General features: G+C 41.9%; 2 protein-coding genes across 9 annotated transcripts in view; one reads left to right on the top strand and one right to left on the bottom strand.

Annotated features, from left to right (window-relative positions):
* FARS2 (phenylalanyl-tRNA synthetase 2, mitochondrial) overlaps window positions 1-1,823 on the bottom strand; it is a 249,520-nt gene extending 247,697 nt beyond the window's left edge. For 2 of the 4 annotated variants that reach the window (XM_080379969.1, XM_080379975.1), the window contains exon 1: window positions 1,692-1,816. The gene's annotated coding sequence lies outside the window, so the exon portion shown is untranslated. Of the gene's footprint in view, window positions 1-637; window positions 862-1,691 lie in introns of all 4 variants that reach the window. The other 2 variants (XM_080379974.1, XM_080379973.1) reach the window with 2 other exon arrangements.
* LYRM4 (LYR motif containing 4) overlaps window positions 1,726-17,216 on the top strand; it is a 91,900-nt gene continuing 76,409 nt past the window's right edge. For 3 of the 5 annotated variants that reach the window (XR_013926902.1, XR_013926903.1, XM_080379981.1), the window contains exons 1-2: window positions 1,726-1,957; window positions 15,414-15,518. Coding sequence is in view for 3 of the 5 variants with exons in the window: in XM_080379981.1 (XP_080236107.1) it covers window positions 1,872-1,957; window positions 15,414-15,518 (191 nt within the window). In the remaining 2 variants the exon portion in view is untranslated. The remainder of the gene's footprint in view (window positions 1,958-15,413; window positions 15,519-17,216) is intronic. The other 2 variants (XM_080379983.1, XM_080379982.1) reach the window with 2 other exon arrangements.

Below are 17,216 nucleotides of genomic sequence, written 5' to 3'. Positions count from 1 at the left end.
AATAGAACATTTCCTCTAACATTTCTAGTTTTGGTTTTGATAAAGAGAATAGCTAAGAACGTTGCTATGTAAGGAAAATTCCAGTTTCCTGACCCTAAAAAGGCTGCTAAAACATAGCACACTTGTAAAGATAAGTTCAACTTAAACGCTTGTGTGTCTATACTACTTACATCCAGAAACACGGTATTTATATTCATGACACAGAACTATTTCAGTGCTATGCAATAAACTGTAAATTGCATCTGATGTACAACTAGCACAAACAATACTACTCAAAGTGCATATACAGTAAGTTCAATTAGTAGCAGCAATTGAACCACTTTTGCCAAAGACATGTTTACTGCGGAGAAAGAAGGAACCATGTAAGGATTATAAATAAGTCATATTATTGATAATATTTTAAAATCAGTATTAAGTACAGCTAGGGCATCATACCTGTAAGTTACAAAGTCACATTTATTCTGCAATGGCAAAACTTTCAGCAGAAGATGCTAGTGTGTGCTGTTTCCAGCAGCAACAGGATCAGGATGCCTCTGGCATGCACAACAAAAGAAGCACTTAAGTAGAAAAAGAGCTCCAGCCTCACAGGAGAGAAGAACAAAGACCAAGATTTAGTAAACAAACAGGCAGAACCTACTCTTTAAATGGTTCAGGTAACCAGCTGTTCGGTGCACGGCACGGCACAAAGGCACAGTGTACACTCATTCCTGCCTGGGTACTGCCCTCTTCGAGGCCAGTTTCCACACATGCGGGCCTATGTGTTAGATTCACCCAACACAGCCACTTGTTTTCTGAAAATCTGCACAAACGGGAAACCTTAGAGGAGGACACTGATAAAACCCATATGGTCAATCCTCAGGGCTGTGGAAAAAGTAAGAAAATAGTAAGTATTTAAATAGAGACTTCCCATTGAAAATAAAAGCACAGAGACAGCAAATGCTTGCTAAGCTCCTTCAGACCCTCACTACTTAAAACAGTACTGAAACTGTAACTACACAGGTCAAGTTAGTTTAAATAACAGAATTCCACATACAGCAGGATACAGAGAGCGGCACAGCACACCCATGACAGTATCACACCGGGCACTGGCACACCGGCACCGAGGAAGGCTCGCTGCAGACCCGCACCGCCATTTCGATGCCACCACCAGGCACACATCACCTGTTGCTCTTTCCAGGCCCCGTCCCAGCGCCGCCCTGCCAGCACCCACCTCCCCACGCCACAACCACGGGTGCACACAACCACGCCACCATCACCGACCATTTTATTAGCACGATGGTTTGCCTTCCCCCGTGACCCGGCCCTTCCAGCCCACTCCCCACCCCGCCAGCGCTGGGGCCAGGCACAGCGGCCCGGACCGAGCCCGGCAGGCCCCCCCCGCCTGGGGACGCGGCGGCAGCGCTCCAGGGCAGGCCGAGGCTTGAGCAGCGACCTCGCAGCGGAGGGTAAAGGAGGGAGGCCCGGCGGAGCCGCCACATCTGCGGCAACGGACGGGGCCGACCCGGCGGCCCCGGGCCCTCCGCACGGACAGGCCGCCCACCGCCCCTCAGGGCCCCCCCAGGCGGGAAGAGCCTTTTCCCCCTGCGGCGCACAGGACACGGCCTCGCCCCCGCCCCGCCCCGGGCCTGGCCTGGGCCCAGGCCGAGCAGCGGCCGCTGCCCCTCGGCCCCGCGGGCCGCGCCGCTACTCACCGCCGGGCCGTGCGCTCCCGCTCCTGGCGCGGCTGCCCCCGCCCCTGCCTGCCCGCCGCAGAGGCGCGCAGAGAGGCCGGCGCGGGTGGCGGGAGGCGGCTCCGGGGGCCGGCACGGCCTCGGGCGCTCCGGGCGGGGAAAGGGGCCTCGCCGCGGGAGGACCCGCCTGGTGTTGACAACATGGCAGCATCCAGCCGGGCCCAGGTGCTGCGGTTGTACCGGGCCCTGCTGCGGGAGAGCCAGCGCTTCAGCGGCTACAACTACAGGTGCGCTGCCGGCCCGGGTGGGGATGGGCTGCGGGGCGGGCAACGGCCCCGGCCCCGCTTCTCCCCGCGAGGGCGCGGGGGTGGCTGCGGGGAGTGAAACAGCGGCGGCGTTTAGGCCTGGCGGGGGCTCGTTTTGGGCGGGCGTGGGGGAGCCGTGACTGCCGGGCACCCCGGGGGCGGCGGGCGGCCGCCCAGGCCCAGCCGTGCCTGGGGGGCGGCAGCGAGAGCCCGGCCCGGCTGCGGCGGCAGCCCGCGGGGGGTCGGGGCGCGGGGCAGAGGCAGCCCTCGGTCCCCGTGCCTGGCCCCGGGCTGCCTCAAGCACCGGGTGATGGGCCCTCCCTGTTGTAGGAGAGGGGGCTGGGACGGAGATTGTCCCAGCCTGAAAAAGCTGGTGTCTGGTGTGGACGCAGCCCTTCAGTGGTGAGGGGGAGCGGGGGCCAGGTTGCAGCCCTGGTTGTGCTGGAGGAGGCTGGCTTCCCTGCCCAACCCTGGCACCTTGGCCGTCCCAGCTCAGGGTGGTGTGTGTGACGAGGGACGAGCTCAGGGTGGTGTGTGTGACGAGGGACGAGCTCAGGGTGCTGTGTGTGACGAGGGAGCAGGCATTGCTCATCCCGCCATGCGCTGTGCCGCGCTGCGTGGCAGGCTGCCTTCTCTGGCAGCTGGCAAAAGGCATGCACCGTTTTCTGGTAAAGAGTATTTCTGCCTGCATGCTACAGGTATAGGCCTGGTCTCCGTTAAATAGCTGCTATGCTCACAGGGGGTGCCTCCCCACCAGCACTGGCAAAATTGTGTTACCCACTGGTAGTTTATTCACTTCACTGCTCAGTTGGACCCACAGGCAGAGTCATGTGAGCTACTTTTGCTGTGAATCATCTCTAGCCTGGCAAGAGCTGGGAACAGAAGCCTTTGAACTTGCATAACTGTGGTGAGCTCTGCACTCTTCAAGGCATAAGTATTCCCCAAACCTTCTGTGTGATGGAGTGCCCTTAAAAGAAAGTCTGTGGGGCTGAAACAGAGCTGAATCTAATAAACATTGCTAACTCCACATAGCAGCATGTGTGTGCATCGTGTTCCCTTCCTCCTCCTTTTGATCCCCTGCTGTCAAGGTTTCGTCCTGCTCTTCGCTGTCCTGAGTATCCCAGCTTGCCGTTATTCTGGCTAACAGAGAGGACTGTATGTAATGGGGATGGCTTGAGGCCTGTGAGATGTGCAGTTGGTGAACACTCAAATGTAGCTCCTGGCTGGGCCACAGCATGTTTTCAGCAATGGGTTTGTGCTGGGGGGTGATCAGTGAGGAAGCTGACTGTCCACAACGGTGTGAGGAGGCAAGCCAGCACCACCTCACATTGGTTGCACCAGTAATTGGTGACAGCAGCCTCACAGACCACATGTGGACCACTTTGCCCAGCCCCTTGCTGATGGAGCACAGGGAACTTGGGAAATCGCTGTCACTTCTTCTCTGTAAACCATATCTGGAACCCAGCCCACCTCCCCAGGTCCCTCAGAAATGAAGTATGTACCTGCAGGTGTCTTGGTTGTATGGAAACTTTGGCATGCAGCTCAAAGCAAGGCTAACTATCGGGCAATGGTGCACTGATGAGTTCTCTGCTTAATGCAGCATAAAGCTTTTCATTCTGTTTCTTGTACTGGTTTTTGCACTAGCAAGTTTGGAAGGATGGAACTCGGTAAGGTATATGTTTACCTAGGCTATCTGATTTTTTGGACACCCTATCACGGTGCAAGTTTTCCTTTTCCTTAAAGGAAAGATCTCAGTTTTTGATGGGCCTATCCTTAGATAAAATCAGCAATGGTATAAAATCTTGTGGTGTATACGCATTTGTGAGCACTAAAAGCAATAGCAGTTTCTAGCAGGAAACAATCAGCAGCTATTATATCTAGGGGTCTGTTGGGATCACAACAATTCTGCCTTGATGTTTATGCCACACCAGTAGTTAAAATGGAGACGCTGCTAGCTTCTTTGGTGCCACGATAAGCAGTCCTGTTGTGTCCTTGGGGCTGCTGTAATGTGATATGGTACTACCCCGGAGTAAACCGAGTGACTTTGTAAAGAACCAGCTTGTAGGCAAGTAGAAACTGTTAAAGGTTAATCTTATTGATTCATTATTTCTGTTAGAGAATTTCAGACATTTATTATTGCAAACAGTATGTATTTGTAAGTGTACACCTGGAATATGATCAGCTGGTTATTGTCTCCTTATTTGCTGCTGTGCTTTTTCTCAAATGTGTGCATATAGACTGTGATGGAAAATTCAATATTTTTGTTTTGTGACTTAACTAGTAAATGTATTATATATGTCACCTGGTAGTACCAAATTTTCTTACATCACGCAAAAGGACTTTTAGTGCCGTAACTGTGAAGAATAACTTTTGTGTCTTAAAGTAACTGGGGTCATTGCTGACAGCCTTCAGAATAACAAGACACAGGAGTGTCTCCAGGGTCCTGCAAGAAATGTTATGGAGTGTTTGGAGGCCCAGATGTATAGGCCAGGTTTTAACAGCAGGGAGAGAGAATTTAGTAGACTGTAAGTAATTTCATGTCTGCCCTTTTGCCCTGTTACCCATGCAGACAGCCTGAGGAAGGAAGAGTGCTTCGTACTGGAGGAAAATCAATACGTGAAGAGCAAAGATGTTACGTTTTGAGTCGAAAAAGGGGTTCTTAATGAGCATACTGTTTTCTTCTGCTTGGTTGCCAAAAAGTACATCCTCTGACAGTTTGTAACATCTCTGGAGTACAGTCCCAACTAAATTGATGTAATGGATAATTTCTAAACAGAATTTCATTTGTAATTTAAATACTGGGTTCATGTTGGGTCTCTTTTTTGGTGCAGAAAACAAAAGAATTTATAAACTTGTGAAAGCTGTTATAAACACATCTAGTAGCAAATAAGGATAATAGGAACTTTAAAGTTTGTTTAATGTGATTGAAGCTCAGTGGTCAAAACACATGGAAATATGGTGAAGAGGGTTTTCTCTGGACGGGTAGCACAGGACTAGAGCGGGTCACCCTGAGGGATTATGACATCTCTGTTTTTGAAGGTTTTCCTGACAAGTTTAACCAAACAGCACTATGGCTGACCTACCCGTGTTGCAGGTCGGCCTGCTTCAAGTGGGAGGTTGGCTTTGATAAGCTCCAGAGATTCTAGCTAACCAATATTGATTTTCAGGTCCCTGGCCTTTCTTGGCCTGTAAAGATTGTAACAGTGGCTAATAAGTTCTGGGAAACATAGTATGACGTGCTTATGGCTGGTCTCCTTTCTAAGTTTTTGATTTCTAGTTGTTAGGAGCAATGTCAGAAGCTTTAAGTCTCTCTCTTGGAGTTTTTCTGCAAATAGTTTCTTTGGTGGTTTAAGGTATTTCTTGATTTATTATATACTTACTTCAGTTATCCATTATGTTCTCTGTTAACTGGTAGATGTTGTGGTTTGATCTATAGATACATTTTTTCTTGTCTGTGTAAATCACATTTTAATGGAATTTGTTTTTTCTATTAGAATGTGCAATATTACTTGATTTAATTAATGAAACTACCCAGGATATAGAAGGATCAGGGAAGAAAATTTGTCAAAACAGGCTTTGCATTGGAAACAATTTAATTGAAAGCATGCAGTTTCATCTGAGTCATGTCTTCAAGGTTTTAGAACTAGTAAATCTGATTTTTGCAAATCTCTACTAACCTAAGAACAAAACCGAGCAAAGTTAAGCTGTTTTTTCAGTGCCAGCTGCTTTAAACAACTTAACTGTTGATCTGATTTTATGGAGTCATAGAACAGCCCAGGTTGGAAGGGACTTCCAAAGATCATCTGGTCCAGCCTTTCATGGGAAGGGGAGCCTAGGTGACATGTAGCGCCCTGTCCAGTCATGTCTTGAAAACCTCCAGTGACTGGGCCTCCACCACGCCCCTAGGAAGGTTATTCCAGTGACAGGTTGTTCTCACTGTAAAAAACTTCTTTCTTGTGTCCAGACGAAACATCTTCCAATGCAACTTGTAGCCATTGTCCCTTGTTCTTTCCATGTGGCTCCTTGTGAAGAGAGAGCCTCTGTCCTCTTTATAGCTGCCCTTTAAGTGCTGGAAAGCTGTGATGAGATCTCCCGAGTCTTGTGTTTAGCTTGTCCACCAGGACCTCATCTCTTTTGGGAAGGTTGCTCCCCAGCCACACATGCACTAGCCTGCGCTGGACTCTAATGTTCTCACAGGTGCAGGCCCTTGCACTTTGTTAAACTTTCTACACATTTTGATTTAGTCTTTCTCTGAAAGGTTTTATCAACATATAGAAAAATTTCATTTAACAAATCTTGATGTTCTTACAATAAATGTGAGCTTTTTTTGTTTTAAATGAAAGCTTAGGAAGTAAAAATTCAGGGATTCCACTGTACAGGGCAGAGTATATTCTTAAGGTGTGTTTAATCTTTTGGCATTGAAGATGATGCTCTGAAAAAAAAGGTTTGTGATTCCTGTGTTTTTGCACTAAGCTTAGTATCTGAATTTAATGTAAAAGTTTGGTGAAATGAAGTTTTAACATTAGAGCTTAACATTACTACAGTTTGAGGTCTTGTGCATGCATGAGATCAGAGCAAAGGATAATTATAATCACTAAAATAAAATGCTTGCTTATTTTTTCTTCATGGCAATGAGTGACTATTCCCATAAGTCCAGATGGGTCTGAAAAAAGAAAAAAAGGGGGGGGGGGGGGGGAAAGCGTTGTTCATAGTCCGTGTCATTAAATTTGGCACAGATTGCCATGTATTCTGTGTGTGTAGAGGTGGTAACTCTTCCTGATACACATTTAAAAAAGCGCTGACCTGTGTTTAAGAAAATACTTGAAAATACTTCAGCTGATGGTCATTGCTGAGTATGCAAAACATACTCTGCTTTTTGCAAACAGGAAAATGGAAAAAGGCACAATGTCAGATGCCAGCTGCTGTTATGCAAAGATCAATCATGACTCCTGATTAAACACAAAAATAAACCGAGCCATGTTTGGACAAGGGGTTTGGTTTATCAGTGCACCATTTCTCATTGTTTCTGTTGCTGTTCCACAATGTCAGTCTTTTCCATTTTGAGACTTCTTGCTAACTGCTATCCAAATTAACATCTTGCTCAAATAGTCAGTGTGCTGATCAACATTTTAGAATAAGGTGAGGACATAGCAGTATATTGGCATGTGCTTTGTTATTTTAATTTTTCTGCATGCTTAATGGCAAGATTCTTAGATGCTCTGGAAAAAGATCTGAACTGTTACAGGATACTGTTTGAACATGAATTTAACAGGAAGTATTAAAAACAAAGATTTAAATGTGTACATCCTCTCATTTCCCAGATGGAATTCCAATTCTTTATTTTTTAAGAAGCAACATAAAAAGTCATTTCATGTCTGTATTAAATCCTACCACAGCTTTCTGCTACCTTTGTTTTTATTTATCTTCCAGGTGTTTATGTTTTTCTAACAAGCTCATTTTATTGCCATCTGTAGTGTCAGAGTTGTTATTAGTTGTTTGAGAATTAATGCAACCTTTTTTCTTCCTCCCTGGCAGCTGGGCACAGACGCTGCATCTAGCCCCCTAATACCTGGTGTCATTTGGAATGAAGTGGACTTTTGGTGGAGCATGAATGCACAATCACATTATTGTAGTTGTTTCTTTATTCCATTCCTACATATAAAACCTGGAAGCTTTCTTACATGTTGCAAATTAATTCAGTATATAGGACCTTTATTGGTCCTCTTGCACTGTACCTATTGTAGAAACTTGTATGTGTGGTTATATGGGGTAAAGTCATTGTCCTTGGATGAAATTTTGTGTTGTCCATTTAATAAACTAACTTTTCTGATGTTGCTTTGCATGTCAGTCTAGCCTATAGTCCACTCCTCTGGGAAAGAGCGCTGCTAAGAGCTAATCAACTAGGTCGACTTGGCAGGCTGCAAGGATGTGCTGCTCATGGGCTGTGGGCTGAGGGGTTTATGCTCTTGGATTTCGGCAGAGGCTTCTTCTGGCCATGCCAGGTGAGCCTGGGCAAAGAAGGGAAGCTGCTTAGAAGGTGACTTCTACTGCTGTGACAGCAGGAAAGAGGATGTCCAGGAGTAAGCTATTACTGCCATAGCAATTCAGGCTGCCTGCTTCTGCGTGACACCTGTCTCAATGGTTCCTCAGGGAGCCAGGGAAGGAGCAGGCTATGGGAGTAGTGAGAAACAGGTGCCAGTTCGGAATGTTCATGAGAGCACCTGGATTTCTGCGCAAGGATAGGTTGAGTTGACCTCTACTTGCATAATGTCCTGTTCTTCAAGGAGGCATAACGCTTTTAAGATTCTGCTAGCAACTCTTTCAACAAAATAATTCACACCAAGTAAAATTTTAAAGAAACACGCTTTTTCAAAAATGGGTTTCTTTCTCTTCCTTCCAACATACCTTATTTGGTCACTTGAATCAAAAAATCATATTTTGCTTTTAGTCTCTGGTATATAGAATCTGATCACTGGTTCTTTTTGCACTTTTATGTCTCAGGTAATTTAGTCACCACATTAAAATTTTACATGTGACAGTTATCCAAGCTGAATAAGCCTTTTTCTTTCTGGTTCTCCTGATGGAGTTTGTGATTGACAAGGTCTGCCAGCAGGTTGTCAGTTCTTGGTGCTATGTTTCTGCATGTTGGGGAGGAAAAAAAGACTAAATGGTGATTTATTATTTTGTTTTAAATCCAAAACGATAATGAGAAAACAGAGGCATGCCATGTTATAGAAAGTACTGTGTTCCGTCCAAAGTGGCAGTTTGTAGCTGACTTAAGAAATGCAGGAAAAAATAAAATGGTCAATTCAGTCCACCAGAGCTGTCTGACTTCTCTGCAGGAGTAAGGTGACTGAACTGCAGATTTACAGCATCTGTTTTTTCCTTGGCTGTGCAAAGAAAGCGAGTAACTTATTTTTCCTTCTCTCTCCATAATTGCTGGCTATTCTGAGTGATAATAAAGTTAGGAGGGTTTTTTGAGTTAATTTCCCACATGATGAGTACATGGCTATCTCTGTAATCTAGTTGTAAAGTAAAAAAAGTCAGGGCTGCAAGCAGCTGTGATATTCCTGAGCCCTGAGGTGCAGGGTAGGTTCCATCCTATGGTGCTGCAGACACTTGGTTTGGCCTGGCAGCTGCATAACCCAAAATCTTGGGCAAATGGACACTGCACATGTGCAGATCAGTTTGGTAAACATTCATACACGTTTGTGGCTGGCCTTATTAATATCTCTTTCTTGGGGGAGTTTAATTTTGGCCATGCTGTCAGTGACCATACACCATGCAGATATTTTGCTATTGTGTTATTTTAGGATCTTTTTTATATATTGCCTTATTCTATCAGAATCATGTATGGTTGAATAAAGATGTCGATATTTTAAGAGCTCTGGATGGTGCTCAATCTGCTGATTAGGGTGGGAACTGAGAATGTAAAGGACTGAGATGATTATACTCTGAATTGTAGTAAAACATCAAAATGCATGCACTTTTGCAGAAAATCTAAAGCCATAAGAATATGATTTTGGACTGTTAGACTTTGGATCTGACAGTACTGAAGTATTTCCATTTGACTTCAGTATTCTATATATAAAATATTTTGGAAAGACAGCTAAAGCATTCTGTTCCAAAAATGTCAAAACATGATGATTAGATACCATCAGAACATACTTCTCTGAAAAGAAATTTTAAACCAAATGGAAACAATTTTGCCAGATGTTTTGATTTTTTGGTGGTCCTGTTGATCATTTCCATTAGGAGTTGTTTTCCTAGGTTCCAATATACAACAATGGCTGTCATCTTCCAAATACATTCACTTTATCCTGGTGAAATTATGCTCTTCGTAAACAATAAAATCATATCTACACATTGATTTGATGTAATTTTCTTTACTTCCTTTTTTTTTTTTGACAGAGCAGAGTTTTGAATAGAAATAACTTGGAGATAGAGTTTGGAGGACATCATAGCACACAGAGTTCTGGAAAAACTGAAATTTTGTAGTTGGAAGGTGAATGAGTGGAGGTTTTCTCAAAAGACAGATTAATGGACTTTTTTATTATTTTAGTAAAGGCACCCAAATTGAGTGTATCTGATGTGGTTGTTGTCCAAGACATTATTTGTGTTCTTTGTATAGCACAGTAGAACAGGGTTGTTTTTCTTTTTATGTAAGATTTAATTACCAGTAGAATTTGTGTGCGAATTAATGAGAGTAATAGAGCAATTACTGCCTCTGGCAGTGATTCATGCCAATAGGCATATGCATAGGATTTCTGGTAAGCGCTTTGTAATGTGGTAATAGTTAAGTATTGAAATGCTGTCCTACCTCACCTTCTTTCCTTACTCTTAAATGTGGCTTTAACATACAATTCCTCACTGTATCCTTCTGTATGTTGCATGATGACCTTATAACATCAAGACTTACTCAAAGACGCAATAGACACAGACTGTTATTTCAAGTGTTCTTTAGAAGATCAACGTTCTGCATTTCAAAAAAGTCAAAGTAATTTTGGAAACAAACAAACAAACAACACCCCCCCCAAAACCAACCAAAACACCAAAACCAACCTGCAGGCAATCAGGCAATATTTAGAACCGCTTGCTGCAGCAACAGATAGCAAGGGTGCTGTCTGAACTACCTCTTTGATAAAGCCCTTCCCATGGTTTTCTGACCAAGAAAGTATGGTCCTAGATTGCACGTGGTTGTCTGCTTTTCTAAGAAAAATGGGCATGAAAGAAAACTCTTGATAGCTTTCTTGCATGTGTGAATACTTGAGCCAGCTGTTCCATGACTGTTTTGCACAGAACTCGGTACAGAGGATGTCCTCAGTGAGGAATATTTTGGGGGATTCTTCTTGATATTCTTTCTTCAGAATGAAGATGACACAAATCATATAGACAATATTCTGGCTAGGGTGGCATTATGGAAAATGTCCCTCTTCCCTTACATTTTTTTTCTGCTTTTTATTCTATTCTATTCCTTTTCACCTGATCAATGTATAAAATTCTAGCCTTTTTCTCAGGATGTAACACACAACTGAACATTTAATGTGATAATAGTGAAAGAATTCAGTTGTGTTCAGATGCTGTCTTCCTTTAGCAGAATGCGTATAAAATAGAATCTTTGAATTATTCTTCAAGAAAATTTGAAGGTCCTGTGCTGTGAACGGCTACATGCCAGGCTTCTCTGGTATTCAGAAACTCATAATACTTAGACTAGACTTTTCTTCAGTGTGGTGTTTGTATATATTTTCCCCAAGACTTTATAACATATATTTAACTTATAAAATGAATCACAATAAATCACAATTAAGTAATCTAAAGAAAAGAAGCCTGTGCACAAAGTAAATCCTATGTGTGGGTATGTGTGCATGAATGTATTGGTATCAGGAGGTCAGGAATTCACTTCTGCTGCAACCCAGTAATCCTTTTTCAAAAATCCCTGTTTAAACCAAGCTCCAAGAACATTTTACATCAAATCAGCATGATATTCAAAATGTCTTGTGGGATTATGAATATGGTAGCAGTCAGATTCTCCACAAACTTCATTACCAGGTCTCGACAGTCCTTCTGAATCTGCTTGTCTGGCATATCCTAGTATGGAAACATTAAAGACCTGTTTCTAAATCATTAGTCTGTACAGAAGAAAGATTGTCTTATTTTAGCTGCTAGAGAAAGTATGTGTTTAAAAGAAAATTAAAATCTTTCCCTGAAACTATAATCAGTTATAATATATTGGCAATAATCACTAATCCATGATGGTATTGAGGCTTATATAATTGAACTTAGTTCTGTGACTTTAAGTGCCTATGAGCATCATTTACTGTACCCTGTGAGGTCAGTCTTTACAGAGTTGTCTGCATCTTTCTCTTGCACAGCATATAATTTCTGCCAACTAGTATTTGCTTGCAGGATATTTTTGCTTGGCAGTATTTATTTACTGATGTTGTTTGTTTCTCCAACAAACATATAGGTTATCACAAAGCTCAGTTGTAGTCACGGGCAGATGTAAAAATCTGTTCCTCATTTGCATAAGTAGGAGAAATGTGGACACAGGTTTCCCCAGAGCCTTGGTGTTGGAGAAAATCAGTTTAGCTTGGGGATAGCCACTGTTGGTAGTTACATGTTCAGTGAATGTTAAAAAATTTTCTGCAGACTATATTAGAAAAGCAGTTTAAAAGTTAAATGTAGAGGGGAGGGGTGGAGGAAGTTTTCAGAAGCCATTGTTTATTTGCATTGTTAATAATAGTGAAGAACGGGGGAGCTGAGTGGGGAAGGGGCTGAGGTACAAACCGTCACATTTCATCAGGTTTTGGATTGAATCACTAATGGAATTCTTTGTGAAACAATAATTCATTATTCACCAAAATATGCCTCCTCTTGTAACCAAGCTTTTTATTTGTTTAAAAAACTGTCAGACTGATTCCTTCTCAGGAAGGTGTTTTAACATCAATATAACTCAATTGAAGTGCTTAACACATAGTACAAGCCACACTATGTCCTACAAGTTTATCGTTTGAATTATGTTCTGGGCATCAAACAGAAGCATGTTGTGTTGCCTTGAAACTAATCTGCTACTAATTTCCAGAGAACATCTTTGACTCATGTAAAATATCACAGCATTTTTCTAGTCCAATAAATTAGCAAATAGGTTTTCAAATTAATGGCTTTATATGTAAACTAGTTTTGAAGGGAGGAACATTGATTCATTGATTGAAGTAGTTTTATCACTGTCCAAAGTAAATTAGATGTCTCATAATGCTTTTTCCCTGACCTGACTAATTTACAATATGAAAATAAATGTTCAAGTGTTTTGTTTACAAAACAATAATAAGAAATCTGTTTCATGTAGATCTCTAAATACATTTCCTGAAGTCCAGAGCTATTAAGCACAATTCTTACTAAATTTGTTAATTTATGCCAAAAATTGCTGTCTTTTATTTGCAGGTTTTGAATCTGAAGATGAATATTTATTAAACTGGTGGTGGCATCTTCACAGTCACGTCCAAAAGCAACAGGTTGAAAAAAGTCCTACCAGCTACAGTAATACAGTGATGGACAAATAAGTATACTGTACTTACATACTTGTACAGAACTCATTGTTCTGTGAACTAGTGGCAGTACTTACTAACTTATATGTATTTTGAGGCTTGCTTGTGTGGCTTTATTTCCCAACACTGTGATGGACTCCTTGAAGGAGAAATTCTCTATCAGTGGGAGTTACTGCTACCATTAGCTAGGGACCTGGTGCCTCTGCAACTTCTGTGGGTAATTTATTCCGAGGTTGGAAACCTTTTCTGCTACCCTGGGGAATGGAAGGTCATGTTGTGTGTCAAAGGGAAGGTAATCTGCCCTGGTCATAAAATGTTACACTGAAAGCATTGTTATGATAAATAGGCCACTTCTTATACCTCTTTCCCTCTCCTTAGCCAGTGCTCACCTGAGTTATTGAGTTTTAAGCCAGATGTTAATTCCACATTTAGAGTAATTGTTATCTGAGAGGAACTTCTTACAGCCACGTGCTTGTAGAAGGGAAAGGAGTTAGTGTTTGCTGTATGGTTGTTTTTTCTTACTCACAGGTAAAGGACAAAAAGTGCTGCCATCACTCATGTAAGTGAATATTTGCATGTGACTTAATTAGCTATTAAGGACTATCTGTGGGGTTTTGTAACACATTTTTGGCTTGAAATGCAGAAGCTTTTGTGATATATAAATGTACCAGTCTAAACTTATTCTTGTTCAACAGAATAGATAGATAGATATTATAGAAATAGAATAAGATGATTTTTTTTTTTCCTTCATCGTGTAAGCCTCTGAGAAAGCATCAAGAGATTGACTGGAAAACTCTTTAAAAATTACTGGCCATAGCTTTATCTTCACCTTGAAATTTTAACATCTGAACTTATCTTACTTAGGCTTGACTAGATTAAAAGACAATATGTTGTCAATATTTCTCTTCTTGGAGAAAGAAAATTGATCTCCCTCTTCGTCTTCCTGAATATTTCTGATCTCTGTTTCTGTCAACAGTGGTTAGATTAAACTGCTTCAGGGCAGAAAAGATCTGTTGGCAGGTTTATTGAATGACTTCTGTTCACTGGACTAGCATAGCTTAAGTTTTTAAATTTATCTCATTTTTTCTGTCTGGTATTAAATATAAAAATACATGTTGTCTGGTTAGGTGAAAATATTGCATTGTGTGCTGGGATCTGCAGTCTGGAAGGTTAGAGTGTGTGCGCCACAGTTTTAGAGGTGGAGGCCATACATAGGCCAAAAGAAACATTTTGACTGGTAAACACTCTTAGCTTCCTAAGTGGCAGATAGATCATCCATCCTACATTGTTTTTCAGAGTAACTGTAATGAAAATAGTAGGAAAACTAGTGTAACCTTTTTTTCTTTTATGTGGAGTAGCTTTCAGGTATGTTGTATTACTTCACTTAGGATTTAGTATTACTTTAATTCATGTTACTTCTGGACTCCAGAAAGATATGTAGGTGATACAGGTGCTGAGAAGTTGAATTTACTGTACTTGAGTTAATGGATGTCTCTGCTATGTCTTTAGCTAATCATCATGCTCCAAAGATAAGAGCTGTGAGCTTATTGTTCCAGATCAGGCTTTTTTCAATGCTTGTTGGTGCTGATAGCACCTGGGAGGTACAAGGAGTGGAGAGCCATACAGTGCAGAAAGCCATGGTGGGTAGTTCTGGCACATCATGCTTGATGCATAGCGGTGCTGTGTAATTTATGTGGATGCAGATCAGCTGTGCCTGCCTGAAAACTTCAAATCTGCTTCTCTGACATGGTCAGTCATTCAGCTTTGCCAAGCAGAGTATTTTTTTCCATTCAAACCTTGGCTCTGTTCACCTAGTTCCTTCTGCTCTTCTATCATATAAGAAGCTGCATCTGATTTCTCGTGGGGATGACGTGACACCCCGTGTTTATACCCATTGTGTTTCTGGGTTACTGTTCCACTGTTGGCTGAAGCTGGGGTTTTCAGCTCCCCTTTCTTTTGCGCTAGTGTTATCATCTGTAAAGCTTGTGAAGACTTCCATATCCTATAACTAATTAAATAGAAAAAAATACGGATCTAGTTCACTTGACTTTCCATGCCTTAGGTAGCATTCACAGGTGTACAAAACAACCTGCATTTATTTTTTTTCTGACCCTCTGGTAACATAATCACAGTAGTCTGTCTGTATCTGAGCTTCCTGAAATTCGTGTATTGTCCAAAGGCACTATATTTACAGTCCCAAATGTCTAAAAATAATATTCAGTACTCTGTTGTACACACAAAGTGGGATGGTGATTTTGTTATGCATTCCAAATTAATTTTTGGGGGCTCTAGGTTTGACTAATAAGCTTTGCATAAATTAGAATTTTCTATGCTGCTAGGTATTACATTGTAATTTCAAATATCTATCATTGTTGTCAAAATTGATGTTACAGATTTGCTGAACTGAACATGCGGTGCTTTGCTATAAATGAGGGAAGGTCATTGAGCCATATGGTGGTGGGAGGTCCAGCGGGGGATGTTTGTCACTACCGACTGAGGTATAAGAAACAAAGATTTTTGGATAAGCTGTAAAGCTGATAGAAATGGATGAGAGGATAAAGTTTGGAGAATAACTCCAGTATTCCAAATCCTGTAACTTCTATTGTGTTGTCTATAAGCAGGCAGAACAGGTGGTCTGTTGCTTCGTATGGATTGTTTAGTAAATTATATTTATGATTTACTGTTTTCTTTGTCATGAGATGACTAGATCCTATCTGATTTCAATGTACTTTCTTTTACTAGATTCATTTTGGACCTGTGATGCTTAAATTCTTTTTCAAAAAGTGCAGGTTTACTAGAGCAAAAATCAAGAAGCAAAATAAATTGGATTCTAGTAATAAAGACAAGGATCACTCTTGCAAAGTGAAACTTGGTTAGAAGTTTGTTCTGTACGCTCAAAATTACTAGCCTGTCAAAATGACCAACAAAGCTTCACCTCAGATAACCTGCAGAGAACTGTTTCTTAAAGCCTTTTGTAAGTCAGAATATCTCAGTTCTTATCTTGAAACTGTATGCTGTCAGCACATTTCTGATACTTGATCTCTTTTATCTTCTAAGGAATTGGCATTTTTATCATTTCCATATTAAAAGAATGAGTGCTGTAACTAGATATTTACTAGATGGAAATCTTTCATTTCAGAAATAATGCTGTGCTTCAGAAATACCCTATCAAAGACTCATCATCATCCAGACCAAGCACACTGCAGTCCAAGAAGTTAGAATATCCCAAGGCTTTATGCCTTGTTGCTTAATTAAGTGGGAAATACTTGCATCCAGCAAAGCTGCGGAGCACCCAGTGGGTTTCTAAAGGAACAGTTACAGTTACCAAGAGGCGCGATACCATTAGCCCTCTTCAGGGTACCCAAGTCACAAGCTAGACTATGCCTTTTCTTAGAATGGAAGGTAACTCCTAGCCATGCTGAAGAGAGAAATGTTGACCACAGCACTGGACTAAAGCTCTAATCTTTCCAGAAAAGTGTATAATGGAATTTGTAATGGCTATTCACAGCAGGCCAGGCCTGTTTAAAGAACTGTTCAGAAATAGCAGCACAGCAAATGGAGCGGTATATATCTGCCTCAAAAGGAAGAAATTGGCCTTGTCAGGATTTGAACTTGTGTTTCAAGGCATTCCCCACCTGGTAATTGGGCTGCAGAGCTAGCCGAGTGTCCTGGCAAGCAGTTGGCAAGGGTCTTGGTAGTGAAAACTTACCTATTACAGCTGTTGGCTGTTAGCTAAAACAGAGAGCTATTAGTCATCTCAGGCCGTCAGGACACTTTCCTTCTGTGGCAAATTCTGGTTGTAGTTCCTGCAGCACACACTTGACTGGTGCCTCATTAACTGAACAGCTTGTTTGGTTGGGTCCTTCACTGGTAACCCTCTTTTTTTTTAACCTCTTCTGCAATATAACGTTGCAGTTGCAACTCCAATTAAGATTAAAAGAATACTTTCATTTGGACATCTTTCCTTTTTCCTTTTAACCCTGTCCTTCTGAAAAGCACTCCCTTTTGCACAGAATCTTTACGCTTAGAATTGAGCCAATAACTATTTTTATTTTTAGAAGTACAGGACCAAAAATACATGTTTCAAACAAATGCAAAAATAATCATAGTTAACTACTGATACTACTGAATAGCACTGATGGTATTCTGGGACTATGAAGAAGAAGGTGTTTGGGAACTGAGGATAAGTCATGCCT

The sequence above is a fragment of the Falco punctatus genome, assembly GCF_963210335.1.
Source record: "Falco punctatus genome assembly, chromosome: 3".
In the NCBI taxonomy this organism is placed as follows: Eukaryota; Metazoa; Chordata; class Aves; order Falconiformes; family Falconidae; genus Falco; species Falco punctatus.
Note: the sequence above shows the minus strand (reverse complement) of the source record. Positions and strands in the feature narration are given on the sequence as shown.